Source organism: Papaver somniferum, chromosome 6, assembly GCF_003573695.1.
Source record: "Papaver somniferum cultivar HN1 chromosome 6, ASM357369v1, whole genome shotgun sequence".
NCBI lineage: Eukaryota > Viridiplantae > Streptophyta > Magnoliopsida > Ranunculales > Papaveraceae > Papaver > Papaver somniferum.
Genome location: NC_039363.1, coordinates 108,099,828 through 108,119,432, shown reverse-complemented (window position 1 = coordinate 108,119,432; position 19,605 = coordinate 108,099,828). Strand labels below are relative to the sequence as shown.

General features: G+C 37.0%; 1 protein-coding gene and 1 non-coding gene across 2 annotated transcripts; both read left to right on the top strand.

The window, feature by feature from the left end:
- Positions 1-3,702: 3,702 nt before the first annotated feature.
- Positions 3,703-3,773, top strand: TRNAD-GUC. The gene has a single exon. It is a non-coding gene; the product is annotated as a tRNA-Asp (tRNA).
- Positions 3,774-4,103: 330 nt separating this feature from the next.
- Positions 4,104-4,547, top strand: LOC113291289 (2S albumin-like). The gene has a single exon (XM_026540841.1). The coding sequence runs from the start codon at positions 4,104-4,106 to the stop codon at positions 4,545-4,547; it is 444 nt and encodes a 147-aa protein (XP_026396626.1).
- The last annotated feature ends 15,058 nt before the right edge of the window (positions 4,548-19,605 follow it).

Here is a 19,605-nt window from a genome sequence, read left to right as displayed (position 1 = left end):
ATCATAATAAACATTTGCAAACCTTAGGGAAATTTCTATGGAAATGTTTAAATGAAAAGTTTTCTTGAGCCAAGTGGATGGTCAAATAGGATTTTACATTATGGAAAAGAAGTGGGCGGTTGACCGTTAAGCGCCAGGACCAAGTACTGGCTCTGACGCGCGTCGTTCAAACGCTGACGCTCGTAATTCCAGGGCTGGCGCTCCTGGCAGAAACGCGAGCGCTGTAGAGCCGCCGGTGTTAATCAAGACCGCCAACGACTACTTTTAAACGGTCACCGGAATGACTAGTTTCTACCTCCATAAATACGGCTCGAGTTTGATCTCACAAATTCACAACAATCTTTCATTTGGTCAATCTTTTCTTAATTTCAATTGCTTTCAATTTTCAACCATGAATTCTGATTTTGATTCTTCTGAGGAAGATATGGAGATGGATGAAATGTTGTATAAAGAATAGGAAGAAATGTGTATGGAGTTTTTGCGTCAAATGGATGAAAATGCAAATGAAGATAGAAGAAGGCGAAATTTTATGTTTCAATTACAAACCGGGATCATACCAAAGCCTTTAGATCCGTATGAAGTTGCGACTAGAAAATGGATATGGAGAGATCGACATTTTTACCACGAAAAGATGATGCATGATTATTTTAATCATGATTGTGTCTATTCCGATGAGGATTTTCAGCGACGATTCTGCATGGGCCACAACTTGACTCAAAAGATTATTGCCGAGCTTTATTAGGTACAACCTTTATTTAATTATCAGTTTTATGCACGACATGTACGAGGCTTTAGTCCCGAGAAAATTCTCACTGCGGCCATCCGTATACTATATTACGAGTACCAGCGGATTACACGTATGATTACACCCGCATTGGGAAAACAACCGCTTTTAGGTATCTCAAATTATTTTGCAAAACAATAGTCGAGCATTTTGGTCCAACCTTTTTAAGAAAGCCTACTTAGGAAGATGTTCAAATAATAACTGCAGAAAACACCGAGAAGGGTTTTACAGGAATGCTAAGGTAGTTTTGACTGCATGTACTGGACGTGGCATGCGTGTCCAGTTGAATGGGCAGGCCAATATAAGGGTCATTATCCAAAACCAACTGTAATTTTGGAAGCTTCAACTACTTATGATTGTTGGTTTTGGCATGCTTTTTTTGGACTCCCGGGTTCAAATAACAACGTTTTATACAAGTCACATTGTTTGAAGATCTTAAGAATGGGATCGCGCCGCACTGTAATTTCACCATCAACGGTCATCGCTACACTCATGGTTATTATCTAGCAGACAGACTATGTCCATAATGGTCAACTATGGTTCAAGCTTATAGTCAGGTAGGTTTTGGACCGACGACTTCGAAGGATATGAAGTACTTTAACACCCAACAAATGAAATGCAGAAAGGATGTTGAACGCACTTTTGGTATAATGAAAAGGAAGTTTGCCATCATACATGGGCCGACACGGTTTTTTGATCTTTAAGAAATGAAATAAATTGTGCTGACTTGTATCATTCTGCATAACATGGTCATTGAAGAAACCAGACGTGACCCAACCTGGACTAGTTTTCCAATGAAGATTTGAGGCCGAATCTTGTGGTGGAGCATGGGCGTCCGACAAGAGAATATAGACTTGCTACTAACATACTCCAAAATAGGGGAATCTATGGACAACTAAGACAAGATCTAACTAGGCACATTCGGGTTATAAAAGGAGCAAGAGACGGTGCGCGGGGGCGAGGCAGAGGCAGAAGGAGAGGCAAATAGATGTTATTTTCGATTTAGTTTTGTTTATTTTAATTAATATGTTTTTTAATGTAAAGTTGTTTGTTTAAATGACTACACTTAAAATTAAAATTAAGGCAATTATATTAAAATAATTTTAAATAAACGAGTACAATTAAATTAAACTTAACTAAACAAGAATTAAAATCAGTTATCAAGACTGTATTCATCTTCGTTTTATTCCGAGGCATCATCTTCGTCTTCTTCCACATTCACATATTGGCCAGTTTGTTGAGGGACTTGTTTTTGTTCGGCAGCGACTTGTTTTTGTTCGGCCGCATCAATTTTCTTAGTTCATGCAGCAAGTTGTCGTTCATTCATCTTTGAAGTGTTCAAGGAGAGTAACTTGTTTAGATTACAATCCATGTAGTATTGTTCTCGCGAAAGACGACTTTTTTTTAATTATTTATAGCAATGCCGCGGTCCATGGCTCTATCTGCTTCTATCTTCATCTCGAATTCCTTGTGATCATCATAGTTGAACTCACTTGAACCTCCTTCTAATGCTCGTTGGGCTACGTCTCTCGCTGCTTTTGCAGCTTTCTGACCCCCTCCTCTTTTTCTCTTGACGTTGATGTTAACGTCTAGATTAATGTTGTGTTGTTCCTGACTACTTGGAGACCCGGTATATGGAGATCCAGTTCCTTCAGGTGAGGAATCAGACCCTCCATTCTGAAAATCCTGCGAGATTGGACCATGTGGTGATCTTGCAGGCACTTGGTAAACTTCCAGCAAGTATGGATTAGACTTGTTAAGCACCCTCAAAATGGTGAAACAAGTTTCATATTGTAAGCTCGATATGTGGGATCTTTGCAATTCTTCCCGACATATTCGTTCGACATACGGTTCTCCTTCACCACTTCTTCTGTTGCGCCATATTTGAGTGATCAAAGCTACATATTCACTAACGACTGCTGAAATTGCGTGAAAACGATGACACAACCCATCGACATCACGTCTATTGGTGTTACCGGTTTCTTCACAATTTCTTTTGTAAAATCTTATCATAATTTTTTTTCTTGATAAATACCATTGATTTCATCTAATGTATATAATACATAATTTCTACAAAGTGACTCGTCTTCATCCATCGTATACTTGACACCACGAATTCTTGTGTTTCTTGGTTGTGATTGTGGTGTATTTTGTTGTGGTTCTTGTTTGTGATTGTTGTTGTGTTTGTTGTGGTTTTTGTTGTTGTGAGGATGCCATATTTGTTAGAAATGAAATTTATAAAGATGAAATTTTTTCTGGTAGATTGAGTTGATATGAATAGTTTTATTTGAATTTTTGTTTTAGAGTTGGTATGAAATTGTTTAATTTTGAGGTAGTGATGAAAAAACATTAATGTTCTCAAATCCAAATAACAGAGAAAAAGAAGTGTTTATATCCAGATTATCCACAAATAGTACAAACATTTTATTGGTAAGTAGTGATACTATATGGACTTAAGTATTTATCAAATTAAAACTTCATCACTACAGAGCAAAAAGGGAGGTTCAAAGTCTATTAACAACTTAACCAAGTTTAACAATTTGCAATGCCACCATTTTTTTGTGTAATTATTCCAACATCAAATAATTTGCAGCTCCTCAAACAAGCAAATTTGGTGACATGAGTAAATTAAAAGTTACAACACAAAAGGAAACAGGTAAATTGTGCTCCAGAGGGATGTGATTATTAGAGTACTTTTGTTGGTTAAATACTTTAATCATGAGGATTGGGTTAGGTAAGAGTTATTAGTCGACACAATCGTACACATTATCGAAGTAAAAAGCCAGCATAACTTTTACGATTGGTAATATATGCTGTAACATTTCAACCTAGCAAATCATCATCTTTCCATTTCCTGTGCGAGGTAAAATTTGTTTATACCAATTCTATAAGTTAAATTCCTGCCACTTAACATCAAAGTCGTTGTAGTATAGTGGTGAGTATTCCCGCCTGTCACGCGGGTGACCCGGGTTCGATCCCGGCAACGGCGTTGTTTTTTGCTTTGTATTTTTTTTCTTCTTCTTTTGTAATGTTAACAGGGCTGGAAACTCTCAGTTTTTTACATAGGAAACAAAATCAGTTCAGTGGTACTGCATTTGCCATTTGCATTACAAACGAGTGTAATGAAAGATTCCTGAGAGCACCTAATAAAACTGACCATGGCGACCTGCTATGTTAGTCACACCACGTACTTCCCATGCAAACCAGAAATTTTAAAACCGACCATGGCGACGTGCTATGTTAGTCACACCACGTACTTCCCATGCAAACCAGAAATTATCCTACAAGCGCCGGTTTCATTTCAGTTCAAACAATAACAATGGCTAGGTTCAACATCACTACTTCCATGCGGGTTCTTTTGACCGCATTATTTGTCGTAGCTGCCGTAGAGGCATCAATTTACAGGACTACTGTCACCACTGAGATCGAAGACAGTATGGAAAATCAACAATCACAAAGGTGCCAACGCCAAATGCGCGGAATGCGTATGAATAGGTGCCAACAATATTTACGATCATCATCACAAAGAGGTTATGATATCATGGAGGAGGAGAGCAACCCAACAAGGCAAGGACTACAGGAATGTTGTAGAGAAATGAGGGGAGTGAGTGAGGAGTGCAGGTGTGAAGCCGTTAGACAGATGGTGCAACAGATGCAAGGACAGGCATACCAGGGACAGATGATGCAGAAGGCTAGACAACTTCCTTCAATGTGCGGAATGAGGCCTCAGTATTGCGATATCCGTGGACGATATGTTGAGTAGTGCAACTAGACAGCTACATCCATGCTTGGAGCTTAATACACGCCATCGTGTGTGTTTAGTTTGTGTTTTCTAGCTTCTCCTGTAAAAGGCTCGATCATTTCAAATAAAACTCTGGCGAATGCTAATTTTTAATTCCAAATCGTCCACTCACTAATATTAGCCAAGGCACTGGTTTGATATGCTTGCAGTTTTTGACGTTGAGAAGCAACATCGTAGAAACTTCTCGAGTTTTGTCACTTGTTAAATGGCATCATCACCTTCAATTGGATTTGAACCCATAAGTCTAGCTATGGTACTTCCTGATGGTTAAAAGAAATGAAGTTTCCTAACTACGTAAAAAGACAAAAGCAAAGACAGAAGAAGAAAAACAAAACAAGATCAAGATCAAGAAATGTTGATTGATCTAATACTTTGTGGTCTATATGTGTAAACAAGTCACTGCATTCATTTTGATGGTTCCATCCAATTTTCATATTCACTCTTCCAATAATTTATTTCCCGTCCAAAAAAGAATTTGCTAGGAAACTTTCTTTCTTTTCTTCCTAAAAACTCGGGTCCAGATCGTCTGTGCCACTGCTTGGGTGTGCCCTATGTGCCACACCAATAGAAACACGGTATTTTCTCTTGGATTTGTAATATCTTCTTTAACTAATTAATTATCTTTCCTAATCGATTAGTGTTGTATAAATAGAAAATCTATTTAGTTAGTCATGGTTAATGAAAGGAATGATGTGGCGTGTTTCTATTGGTATGGCACATAGGGCACACACAAGCAGTGGCACAGACGATCTCGACCCTAAAAACTCAAACCCCAAAATTGAAGCAAGTTAAAGTGTTTAGGAAGAATTGATTATTTGATATTGTCGGCATTCATTTTTTTTGTTTTTGGATGGAGCTCCGCTTTGAAGAATTTGACGATATACTTCTATAAGCATGTAACCTATGCATTCCGCATAGCTCCAAGTAAGTATTCGTGTAACTATAATTTTGGCTAGTTGATAGTGTTGTTTACTTCGTATGAGACTTTTGTGGACTATTTTGGAAGACCAAGTTGTTTTATTAGGGTATGTTTGCTTCGCAAATTACGTTTCGAGAAAACAAGAGTGTTTTGGTTGAGATACAAGCTTGGGTTTGTATCTTGGTGGAAGTAAAGGCGACAATTTTTAGTGTTTCAAATTTTTATTGTTGTTCCTGTGTAAAGGGTGTGAGTTTGATATCAGTTTAATCATGTTGTTGTTAATCTTTTGACCTAAAAAGTCGAAGGATATTAAGAAGAAGTTAGACTCGAAGATTTTTGTGGCTTCAATTGCATAAGGCAGTGAAGATTTGGAGAGATCTTTTATAAAGATATCGTTTTGGGAATGGTTGACCTTTATCAAGGATCAATGTGTTTCAGTTTCGAAGAGTTTGATTTCTTTTGGAGTACTTGTTGCTCTTGGCGACAAGTAAATTAAAGTGGGATGATCTTTTGATGAGACGTGGTATGTTTTGGACTTCGTATGCAGAGATTTCAGTTGTGATGGAGCTATGATTTCTTATTTTTCAATGAGAAACAATACTGTCAACACAAGTTATGGCATATGCATCTTAGACATATGATTGAGAAAATGTTATGTTGTTGCGTTGAATCTTACTTGGTAAAACTTGTAAAGTTGGATATCTGTGAACGTTGTAGCTTCGAAGGGTGTGTACTTTTGAAGAGTGACGTGGCTGCAGGTTTGGGTATCATTATACTTCGTATGCATGATACGTTCAGTAACATTCTTTTGGATGTTTAGGGCATCTGTATTACTGTTTCCGGGAGAGAATCTAAGTAGATTTTGACCTTGTTTTCGGTGATTTTTCGGCGGAGGATTTTGGTAGTGTACATTCTGGAATCATCGAAATAGTTTGAAGTGCAAGACCGTTTTGAGAAACATGTTGGTCTTTTTAACGTTGATACGCTCCATTTTGTTGGTGAAGAACCGTTTGGGAGGAACAATGTATCGTCTGGGCACGTTATAAATTTGAGGTAAAATTCTATGTTTGGGGTAGATAGCGATTTTTTTGCATTCTACTTGGAGAAAGCACGGTGCATGTTGTTCAGGTTTCTTGAACAAGTTTGAGGCTGATTTTTCAGTGTGCTATCTCGTGAACCTTTTATCATATACTGTTATTTAGTAAGGTACTTCTAGATGATGATCAAGTTTTAGTTTCCAAGTTTATTTCTCGTAAGAGGAAATATTTTTGGTGTTAGTGTTGAAGAAGGTTTTCTTTCTTTGGTGTTCCAGAAGTTGTGTTTGTAGTTCTTGATCATTTTTGGATTTTCGACGGAGAGAATTATGTTTTAACAATGATGATAATTTGAGAGGTTTTGGTTTGGGTGTAGCAGTGAGTTCCATTTGCTCATCTACTATGAATACTGAGATTGCGGTTTTAATAGTAACAGAGGCAGTACAAGATAAGATCAGGGATTTCTTTTGAGAAGTTTATTCAGCAAGAATTTAGTTTTATCATCTTTTGCTTCTCATCTTAGCGTGAGAAGTTAGCACTATTGTCTTGGATAGTTACTTAAGAATTTATTACGGCTGCATAAGAATAAGAAGAAAATGAGTGAGCATAACAACGCTTTGGATAGTTTCTTGGGAGATGGTGGAGTTTCCTAAAGTTAAGAAAACAACTGGGTGCATTTGGGTCTTTATGTTTATGAAGGACGATTACCAGATCTTGTTTGGAACAATTACGTATTGGTACACGTTTTGGGGTAAGGTTGACTTAGGGATACGCACAAGACAAAGTGTGATTGTTATGAAGTTTTTCCTCCGTGGTTAATCACATTTCTATCCGAGTCTCGTTAGTTCTGATGTGGAAGTTTGACTTAGTCGACGAAGTCGAAACTGCATTCTTGTCTGGAAATTTGGTGGAGAACACTAAGTTGTCACAACTCGTTTTTTGGTTTGAAGTTGCTATTGGAAGTTTGATATGTCAGATTTTGGAGCCTCTGGGTTGTTTGTTCATTAAGTTGGTGATTTTGTGAAGCTTGACATGTTTGGTAACTTATTATATCGTTACTCGTTTCGGGGATATGCTCAGGGAAAATAACAAGTTAAGTTTTATTGCTTGAAGAATCAGTTGAGTTTGGATTTTGAGATGAAGAAGTTTGGTTCTACTAAGAAGACACTTAGCCAGAAATTTGGAAGAGATTTGTTGACTTTGGTTGTTTGGGGGTTAAGTTGGCGCTTGATCCTGTTTGATCGTCGTTGAGGTCCTTTTGAGTGATGAGGCAGTTGTCGTGGTTTGAAGATCGGCTCAGATTAGTGAAATCTTCACCGAGGTGGAGATTGTTGAGAATTTTCGTTGTTTTAGAGAAGGTTCCGGAAAATTCCGAGTACCTAGTAGAGATTGTTATTTTAGGGAAATACAAGGTTTCCTAGTTCGAAACAATTTTTATATGGAGATAGGTTACCTAAATAACATTAGATTTCCTAGTTGGTCAGAGTTTCCTTTTCCAAGGAGATTAATACTTGGGAATCAAGATATATAAGGATGCTGTTATGCAGTGTTAATTAGACATGTAATTTAGAGGTTTTCTAGAGAATTAGAGAATACACAATGTAGTTCTCTAAGGTTTCTAGGGATTCCATCCCACCTCTTGGGGTGGAGTTTAGAGAAGAAAGAGACCATTCTAGGTGTTGTAAGATACACCATTGGTGTTGAAAGAGTCCATCGTGATGGTTTTATAAAGTTGTAGAAGACATCGTTTTAGGTAACAGAAGATCACCTTTTTCGTTGACGGTGGAAGATCATCATTGATGTTGGAAGATACATCATTTAGAAGGAGATCATCTTATGTGATATAAGTATTATCTTGTTTGGTTAGACATTATTCGCGACTTAGGGAGCGTTTAGTTCATGAGAGTTATTTTAGGGTTTGTGATCAACATCATATTGGATCATAGTTTGGATTGATTCTTCAGTCATTGAGTATGCTTTACGTATCGGTTCTTATGTGTGTTTGCATCGTCTACCTTTAATTCTATTTAGTGTCTTGTGGGTTAATTATATTTGGATTTCCCTATAAGTGGTGCAGTTAGTTGGTTATTTTCCCCAACATAGTGTATCATGTAAACTTGTTATATAACATTTTTGAAACCCTACCGTTATATAAAGGACTATTTTTGTTAGACACGGGGCATCACAGTTCTCTCATTAGTGTTAGCTATCTACACGTATTTGAGAGAAAACTTCGTTAGAAGTGTTTGTGGTGATTATATAAATGGAGATAGAAGAAATAGGAAGCTTTCCTCCATTTCAACTTTATCATTAAATCACATTTCGTTGTTTTGTAGATCTCTGAAAGCTTCAATCTTATTTTACGAAGAGATCTTGGGTTTCATTATGATCAAGCGTCCATCGTCCTTCGGTTTTCATGGAGCTTGGTAATTTAGTTTGTTCGTAACTTTTTCACATTTCCATACACACACATATAAATCAAACCCATTAATTTTGAGCTATTTATTGTATCATGCATTGATAAAAAGTACATTTATAAGGCATGAAGGCATGCAGAATCGAATTATACTGACCTTATGCATAAACTGATTTCATTATGGATCCCTGACAATCGGTTTATGTTGACGTATCGAGTAGGTCGATTGTTTGCCTGTGCTTGGAAAACAGAATTATTGAGCATGCATAAACTTGGTTTACGATACACATAATTATAATTAAAACTTTAAGTGTGTCAAGTTCAAACCAGGATCATCCAAAATATAAAGCTTAACCATCCCAAAAGAGTGTTAAAAACTTGAAACTTAAACAACCAAGTCTTGAAAACTTAAACTTTTAATATCTAAAACTTAAACAAAAAAACTTAAACTTATAAATCATGGAGCACCAGCATCAGGAGCAGCAACACCAAGAGCATTTTTTGCAGCAACAACAACATCTTCTGCTTCAACAAGGGCTTGAACTTCAGTCAATTCTTCAAACATAGCTTCCAAATATTTGTCGCGATCCATCCCAGCTGAAATAAAATCCCTCATTCTTCTCGCAAACCTGATGACCTCAACGAGCTCTTCCAGTGCAAGATTGTCTACTAGTGCAAGGGCTTCCTCCTGACAGGTCTCACAGGTATAGGCGAACTTGTAGAGGCTTCTGTGTGGCACATGTTGTGGTAGCCTATGGATATCCTCCTGGGTGAGCTCTCGAGAGTAAAATACTAGGTGGACGAAGTCGATATCTACAAAAAAAAAACAAAAATCTAGTTCACAATCGGTACATATTTGAACATATGTAACCCGATTCTCAACGAAAAAACACACAGGAAAATGAAACCTCAAGAATCAGTTTATGTGATACGTATATAAAAACCGATTGTGAAATGGAATCCGAAGAGATAACTTCGCAATCGGTGTATTACCAAGCAAATAAAACCCGATTGTAGGATCACAGAGTTAAAAAAAAATATACCCAGAATCGATTTATGCTAATGCACTTATAAACCGATTTTGGTGATGTCTATTCATATCCAGACTTTGGATCCAGAATCGGTCGATGCTAATCATCATATAAACCGATTAGTATGCATGCTCTTCATCGATGAAGAGAAAAACCCATAATCGGTTTATACAATATGTCAACATAAACCGACTCTGGGTAGATCAGAGATTTTGATTTTCAAAAATCGAAAATTTAAACATATAAATCAACGAAAAAATGCGAATACTAGAACGGGTTGATGGAGATTTACTTTTTTCTTGGTTGGATTGCAGATCATTGGAGAAGATGATCAATTTGTTTTTCTTTTGATTAGGATTTGAGAATTTGGAAAGATTAAGACGAAATTACAATGTTTTTTTTATTTAGGTTTTTATGTTTTTGGATTTTACTAAAAATTAAAAAAAAATAATTTTTATAAGGGTTAATTCTAGGAATTAATTTGGGTATAAATTAGACTTTTTGTGAAATTTGGCACCCCATAACCATTTGGTAGAGTTTGGGAGAAATTTAATAGGCCTCAAATAACTGGACTAAGCCCCAAATTAGCTAGGTTTATTATAAGTACTGCATTTTCCATTTGCATTACAAACGCGTGTAATGAAAGATTCCTGATTCTTGCTTAAACTTACCAAGATGAGCACCTAATAAACCTTACCACGACAACGTGTCATCTTAGTCACACCACGTACTTTCCATGCAAACCATTCATCTTTCTCGAAAAACCCGCTCTCATTCGACTCATAACTCCACAGTTCATCAAATCACACCACATACACTAGTTTCATTATCAATCTCCATATACATATATATACATTCAAACACAAAAAATATGGCTAGGTTTAACACCACCACTTCCATGGCCGTTCTTTTGGTCGCAATATTTACCATATCAAGCGTAAATGCATCAATTTACAGGACTACCGTTACCACCACTGAGATCGAGGACACCGCGGGAAATCAACAATTACCAAGGTGTCGTCAACGACAAATCCGAGGGTTGCGTATGCATATGTGTCAACAATATTTACGACAATCATCACAAAGAGGTGATGATATTATGGAGGAGGAGAACAATCCAACAAGGCAAGGATTGGAGGACTGTTGCAGAGAGATGATGGGAGTGAGTGAAGAGTGCAGATGTGAAGCTATTAGACAAATGATGCAACAAATGCAAGGAGAGACATACCAAGGACCGATTATGCGAACGTCTAGACAACTTCCTTCAATATGCGGAATAAGGCCTAAACATTGCTATATCCATGTAGTTGCAGGAAATCCTACAACTACACTTGTATAAGAATATGAACAAGATACTAAGAAATCATGGTAAAGATCATTCGTTTATTCATTGAAATCTTAAGTTGGATACAAGATAGTATAAAGGTTTTACTTGCTCTCCAAATAAACTTTCTCTCTCCTAATTTCTTGGTAAACAAACACTAAGAGATCTCTCATTACATGACAGCCTTTCCCATTATATATGATACTTACATAGTGGATGAGAGCTAACAGATCCTTTATTTTCGGAATCACAGTGCGTTACAATCGCTCATGTACATTCACTCAGATTCGCACACTCTACACTTCGCACAGATCTTCACACTTTACTCGTGATTATGCTAACATCATCAAATACGTCATCTCCATTTTACTATATGCGATGATCTTCGCTCATGTTTCATGACCTTTACTTCGCATACATAATGAATGTGCGATATTTCACTCCTACATTCTGCCTCTTCTCATTTCGTTCTCTTTATAAAGTGAACGATATGAGAAATCTCCATCCTAAAGTATCACACACGATCAACTTTTCGTATTCTTCTTTGACGACACATTTCCGGAATTTGAGTTTTCTTAATTTACGCATGTTTTCTTGACCATTCATTATCTGACACGTCCTTATAACCGCTTCTTCCTATCCGTTTACTCTTCGCATTAAATGAGATAAACCTCGAAAATCGAGAGTGAATCTTCCTCATGATCTTCTTATATATATCTTCTTTCGCCTTCTTCTCTCTTCTTTTTACTTCCTCTTTCTTTTTCACATGTTACTGCAATTTTCATCATCACCTTTCCTTTTTTACAGTCTATCATCTCTTCCCCATCTTCTTTAATCATTCTCCTCTTTTTCTCCTCTTCTCTTTATAACTTAATATCAATTTTACTGATTTGATCATAATCTTACTGATTTGATCTTGATAAAGAATTTTTTACTTTTAAACCCATCATTCCCATTCTTATAATGGCTCCTGTTAGAAAAAAGATAGAGATAGATATCAACAGACTCAAGAAAGAATCCGATACTAGAGGTTATTCACTTTCCCTCCCTTTTGATTCTAATTATTCATCCAAACTCAACCTTGAGTTAATCAATTCCGAACAATGGACTAATCAGAAGGTTATCGTATCACTAGGACAACTTCTGAATAATCTTCCTGTCCCATTGTATAACCCAGAAATTTCCTTGTTCTATGAAATTCTGGCTGGTGATCAGTTCGCACGGGGAATATTTCAATTAAGTGGTGATGCTATTAGAATAGTTTTGGAGTATTCGCGTCACGCAACAGGATTGTGAACTTCTAATGCTTATGAAGTACAAAATGAATTGTTTCTTGATAAAGCTATGAACCCTGCTGATTATACTCTTGAGAATTTCTTCAAACACTACTACATTGCGATCATGAAGAATAAATCAACCAAGTGGGCCATTCTCTTAAGAAGAAAAGATGGCATTGCCGAAGATGAGAAAATTATGCGAGATGTAGATTGGAACGACAAATCCAATAGCACTGATCGCAGGTCTAATGACACATGCTGGCTCAATTGTCCTGTTGTCTTAGAAGGTCCTTATGTGTTGGGTAAAGCTGCTGATGGCTGCGATCTTCCTCCGACTGAGAATTGTTCTGCTTATCAGCCTTGGAAATTGTTTTTGTCCGAAGATGAGAATAAGAAAGCGGTATGATATCTTCGCAGAAGTATTCTAAACTTCGCATGACTTTATTTTCTAAACTTCGCATGATTTTATTTTCTTTATTTCTTATTTTCCCACCCCTTCAATTCTAAGTTGTTAGGTCAAAAACCATGGCTAAGAGGACCAAGATTTCGCATGATGCATCATCTTCGCAGAATATCGAGGTAGGGAACATTCTTTCTAATTTTAACAACATTGTTGCCTCTGTTCCTTATCTTGGTTATTCGCGCAGGTTGAAGCTTCGAGTGTTAAAAATATGGGTAAAGCTAAGAATCAACCCAACAAACCTGTGTCTAAATCTTCATCCAGTAAGCGTAAAGAACTTGACCCTTATTCAAGTCCTGAATCCGAAGATGATGATATTCTTGCTTCTGAAGATCCATCGATCTCCTCCTCCATGAAGGATTTGTCCACCCTTTTCTATGACTCAATGCCATCTATTAATAATGATGGACTTCAATGCACCTTTGGAATGGTTTCTAAAGTCTGCCGTGCTCCCATTTTGGATGATCCATCTCTTCACGAATCTGCTTCTGCAATAAACCCAAGCTTCCAATATGCACTTGGTTCTATGGTAATGATCATATCTTCGCATTTACTTTAATATTACTTTTATTCTTTCTCTTCATTATATAATGCTTTCCTTATATTTTCGCAGATATCTCGTTTATCTTATGTAGTTTCCTCAAATTACCAAAGGAAGCTTCTCAAGCTGAAGGGAGAAATATGTAAAATATTTCAAGGGAGAAAATACCAAACTTAAGGCTGAAAATATTTCCAACTCTGAACGTATTCGCGAAATCCGAGAAATAAATGATGAACTCATTGGTACGTAACTATTATTTCCATTTTCTTTACTTTATATGATAATTCGCACTTCTTATTTTTCGATGTTCGCAGACATTTATAACCATTCTGATGAGGCATCCAATTTTCCCGACGAGGAAATTCTTTAAGAACACTTCAACTCTTCTTTAAACAACTACCCCACCAAAAGAATTGAGAATCTTAGTTTGGAAGAATTAAGACTGGAGTACACAGATCTTATAATGGATCACAGACCTCTATTGACTACACTCAATAACTTCAGACGTCGTCTTTATGAGAATAAAGAAACAATTCAGAATTTGGAAGAAAGGAAGAACAAAATCATTAGTAAAAAGGATGAGGTTGCTCTCAAGGGTTAGAAGGCATTAGAAAAATTCCAAGAAGTCACCCTTAAAGTTCAAGTTGAACGTGATTTAGCTTTGAGCGAAAAGAACGCACTCGTTAAGAAAGAAATTTAATTCGTTCTCAACTTCTTATAGAAAGTGAAGCTGAGTTTAGTTGGGATGCTAGGGTTTTGAATGATGCTAAGATGGGTTTAGTTGTAAATGTGAGCCTTGAATCTGAACATTCTGCACTGGTTAAAGACATTATTTCCAATCATGAAGGTCATTTGTCATTCTGTCACACTCGCCATTTCCTGAGGATGATATCTTTTTTAACTCTAACTTGCTTATTTGTTCTTCGCAGAGAAAAAGAAGAATTATCTCGGCAAGATTGAAGAGTTAAAGACACAGTTATCTCCTCGCAATGCCAAGTATCAGCAGTTAAAGAAGAACTATATCGTCACAGTTTCAGATAATGGCAAGGATGCCACTCGTTCTCGTGATGTTGCTGTTAAGAAAGTCTGCACTGATAATGGTATTCCTCTCTCAAAGTATATATTCGCATACGTTCCCCCAAATGAAGATGTCTCTGATATTGAGGATAGTGAGGCAGAAAATGAATATGAAGAATATGAAGAAGAAGTAAGTGATTCTGAGGATGAGCGAAATGATGAAGATAATTCAGAAAAATTAATCATTTTTTGCTTGCTGTAAATTCTTTTTCTGTCTCTTGTATATCTTCTCACTTTTTGGAATTTCTACTTCAATGTACACCTTTTAAATATTAACTTTTTCTCCTTTAATATATTTCCCTTTGTACATCTTCCTCGCATACGCATGAGACTATCAAATGTGGCAAATAATATTCTTTTTATGCTTGCATTCCCATTCTTTCCTCTGTTAGATGACACAAATTGATAGGCTGATGAACAAAATGTCGTTCTCTTCCTTAATTTACTATGCGAAGTTATTCGCATCACACTTATTTACCTGCAAAAAAAATTTAGCATATATTTTATTTCTCTCATGAGGTCTTATTTTGCCTTCCTAATTAAAGGTCTTATTTTCCCCCAAAATTTCTTCGCTGTTGTGCGACGAAATCGCAGGAAGTCTCTACACTGTAATGTATCGACCCATTGATCTCGCCTTATCTTTTTCTTGTATTATTACCTCTTCAGGTTTCTTACGTGCGTAAATATGACAAGCCTTAATACTCCTGTGAGTAAAAAGCCTCATGACATTTACGTCTTTTGACACAATTCAGCTCCCTAATGGAGGGTGCCTTCCTTATCTTCCCCATGGTTTCCCCTTCAAGGAAGCTTACCTCTACCGGGTTAAGGTTGGCTCCTCCCATACGGTAATACAAAAACCAGTTTATTTCACAGTCTCTTTCCCCTCCACCGATAAGGTTTATGGTTACGAGACTGCATCCTAAGTGGGGTATCTTCGGACCGAGTGCATCATAGTCAGGACTTGTCAAGAGTGGCAAGGTTCGCTCCAGAAGCCCCGGGCACTCTTGACTCATCCGTGTACCTCGGCGCCCTGATCGAGTTTCTGCACTCCTTAGGAAAGATCTTATTACCCCAATCTTTCGATTTAGGTGTCTTTCCTGGATGGGCATTTTCGTTTTTCTTACCCCAAATCTCCATGACTCAAGTTAAAGGGTCGATGTAGCTTTCCCTTGAGTCATGATTACCAGGTTTTCCCCGTATATGACGTGTGATAGGTCTTACTTTTTTCCTCTTGCATTTATGCGAACTAAGTTGCACGCCACATTCGGATGCCTAGCCTCCCTAGTTAGAGTTTTTATTTCTATTTCCTTATATTAAGGTCTTACTTCAAGGTATTACATTTGCCTTCTCTTGATATGATAACATCATATGAAAATAGAATTTTTCATTCCATTATTATTCTTGAGTTATACAACTCTAGTACATAGAATTCTTATTAATTTCTTACCCATGAAGAAAAACATTTGCGCCTTTCGTACTATTCACTTTCTTCATTCACCTTTTTCATCTCTTTAAGTTCGCAGATGCTCCTCAGAATATTACTTCACATGATTTCACTAATCTCCCATGTGCGAAAAGTTTCACACATTTCTTGAGAACATAACTTTTGCCTCTGCGTTCTTTCTCCTTTTTTAGAAGTACTCTTTCTGGTTCGTTGAGCATTATTATTCGCAGCAGGTTCTGCTTCAGCACACTGCTTATTTTCTTTTCCAATTGTAGAAATTACATCCACCATTAATCTTTCACCTCTTTGATTATCCTTCGCATACTTCTTCCAATTTCTTCGCTTTCTATCTCGTTCCTCGCACTTGTCAATATCAATTTCCAAACAATTTCTTCCTTCATTAGTATCTCCTCTTATTATGCCAAGACCTTGAGGTAAAGGAAACTTTATACATCGATGAAATGTCGATGCCACGCCCAAGATACTACGCAGCCATGGTCTCCCAATTAGAGTATTATAGGGTGACTCAACATCAACAACACATAACACAATTTCTGTTGGAAGACTTTGTAAAGGAATTCGCATTGTCACTTCTCCCTTTGGCTTATTCGCAGCACCATTAAATCCGTAGATTTTATAAGATGAAGGAATCAATTCGTCATCTCTTCCACCCATAGTCTTGAATGTATGATAAAAGAGGATATCAACAGAACTCCCAGGATCTATGAGTATTCTGTTTATAGCCTAAGTATTCGCTTCATCTTCTTCATCATCTTCTACTTTTGCTTTAGAGTTAATTCCTAACCTCACCACTAGTGGATATTCATGTGGTTCTCCTGCTCCTGGTGTTTCTTCCGCACTGAATGAAATAGTCTGATTTTTCGAATCTTTTAACGGTGATACCTTCGCAAGGTTAAAGATTTCTCTTCCATCATTGTCTCTCGCATGCACCCAAGTTAAGATGTTGTCATGAAAGTCTTCTATATTCTTGAACGAATGTATAATCGAATTACAGTATAAGTTTTTTTCCTTCGCACCAACTTCAATTACATATGTATTCTTTCCCTTCTCTGCACCATAAGCATTTCCTCCTGGTGGTGGTGGTGGTAAATTCTGTGGATGCTTTGCTAAGAAATGATCAAGTTTTCCTTGTTCAATCATTCGCAGTATGATTTTCCTCACATTTCTACAATTATTTGTCGTGTGACCATGGAAGCGATGATATACAAAGAATTCTTTGCTTCTTCTCCCAGGTGGTGGCTCATGTGGTTCAGGAATTTCTTCCATTAATATAACAGCTTCCCAGATTTTGTCCACTGTAGTATTCAACTTTGGAAAGTTTATATGTTCCCAGACCATCTTTCCAGTTCCTTGTCTTTTATTATAATATGGTTGTTAACCCCCATAACCTTCTGGTGTATTGTCCATTCTCTGAATCTTATTATTTCCTCCGCGATCTTGAAATTGTTTTTCTTTGTATTCCCTTTTGAATTCTTCTTGATCTGCACTACCCATTGCTACCAGCTTTTGCTCCACCTCTTTAATGTTCTTTTCTTGATTTCCTTGAGATGTACTTGCAACCGCATTTGTCATTCTTGGGAGAAAACTTGGGTTCCCATTATTCGCATTGGGTATCGCAACCGGGTAAGACTATATTTCTCTCTGCTTCTCCTCAAGTGCTATATATTCCTCTTGAAATTCGCGCAGTTCTGACATTGTTATGGTGTCTTTTATTCTGAAGATCTGTGTATATAATAAATCTGTAGGCAAAAGAGCATTGATAAAATCCAGTATTATATTTCGTTCATCTACCCTTCTTTCCATTTCGCTACACATGGTTCTCTAACGTGTGGTTAAATGACGCAAACTCTCATTGATCCTCCTGCGAAGTCCAAAGGCTGTCTCAATCCCGGGTCTTGACATATTATTACTGATATATTGTCCCAAAAAGAAGTTCTGTAAATGATGAAATGATCTAATGGTTCCTACTGGAAACCCTTCAAACCATAGCAAGACTTCTCCTATCAAGCTGGCAGGGAAATACTTACACAACACTGCATCATTTTCTTCCCATTGCAGAGATCGACTGTAAGCTTTAATGTGTTTCACTGCACATGTACTTCCATCAAATATACTTGTGAATACTGGTAAATTGCATTTAGGTGGTATTATTGCACTTTGAATTTGCCTCGAAAAGGGTGTTTTCCCAGCTTCCTCCATTGCTTCTTCTAGCTGTCTCCTTCCACCATTCCTTCGCGCAGTCATCATTTATCTTAGCTCTTCCATTTCTCTAAGAATTTATTCACTCATAGGTTGATCTAAATCCTGTTGCATAGGTCTTTTTAATATCGCTTGCCTCAACCTATTCTCATGATCATTCTGTCACATGGCTTCTTGGATCTCTCTTTCTTCAGCTTCTTCTCTTCTTCGCCTACGCCTTTTTCTTTCATCTCTCGTACATTCTCGGAAAACATTATTTCTTTCATCCTCTTCTTCGCATGCATACTGATCTCTCAATATTTCTATTCCATGAAACAAAATTCTCCCTTGTTCTGGATCATTTTCTTCATCATTTTCTGACTCATAGCGTGTGCAATGTTGTTCGCCTAGATTTTGACGTCTGTTGTTCCTTTGACCTTCTTGTTGATGATGATGCTCACGCGGTTGTTCGTATCGGTCATATTCCATTCGTCTCTCCTCGCGTTGATCTTGTAAATTATCACCTACCTGTAAGTCCTCATCAATATTTTCTAATGGTTGTTCTCTCCTAGCACCTCTTTGATTAGATTGACTTCGTATTGATGAACTTCTGCTTGTCTTATATCTTGATCGTGTAGCGCTTTTTGATCTATTTTCTTGTAATATGAGGTTCTATTCTCTTAGATCTTCATTTTGACGTATCAAGTTCGCACGCTCTTCCTCTTCTCTTCGCCGTTGTGCAATCAATCTTTGTCTAAGTTCAGCAATTGTCATATTTTCTTCATTTCCTTCAATCCTTCCTGTCTCTCCAGTTCTTTGTTCCTCTTCTTCGGTTGAATTCGTTCGTGCAATATGTATACTCACTCACTCGATCGTAATCAATATCATTATTCTGCTCTTGTGTACGCTGAGGTCTAATTGGAGTTGCATTTCTTTGATTTTCTCTTTCTCCTTCCTCTGATTGCTCGGGAATTTCACCTCTTCTTCATTCAGCAATTGTTTTACTCCTCCTAGTTTTCGCCGTTTGTTTAGCAGTAGATACAATTCGTACCATCTCTACTTTTTTATATTAACAAATGAAAGACTATTTTAAGAAGTGTTGAAAGATTCTAACGATGAAAATCTCAATTGTTTAAACAAAAGATTATATCTAAAATTTTGTAAACTTGATTTCTAAACAAATTCACCAACATGATATATCACAGGTTTATCCCTGAATCTAGCGCCAGATGTAGTTGCAGGAAATCCTACAACCACACTTGTATAAGAATATGAACAAGATACTAAAAAATCATGG

Coding starts and splice junctions, on each gene's coding strand:
- LOC113291289 (XM_026540841.1), top strand. CDS start 4,104: ATGGCTAGGTTCAACATCACTACTTCCATGCGGGTTCTTTTGACCGCA.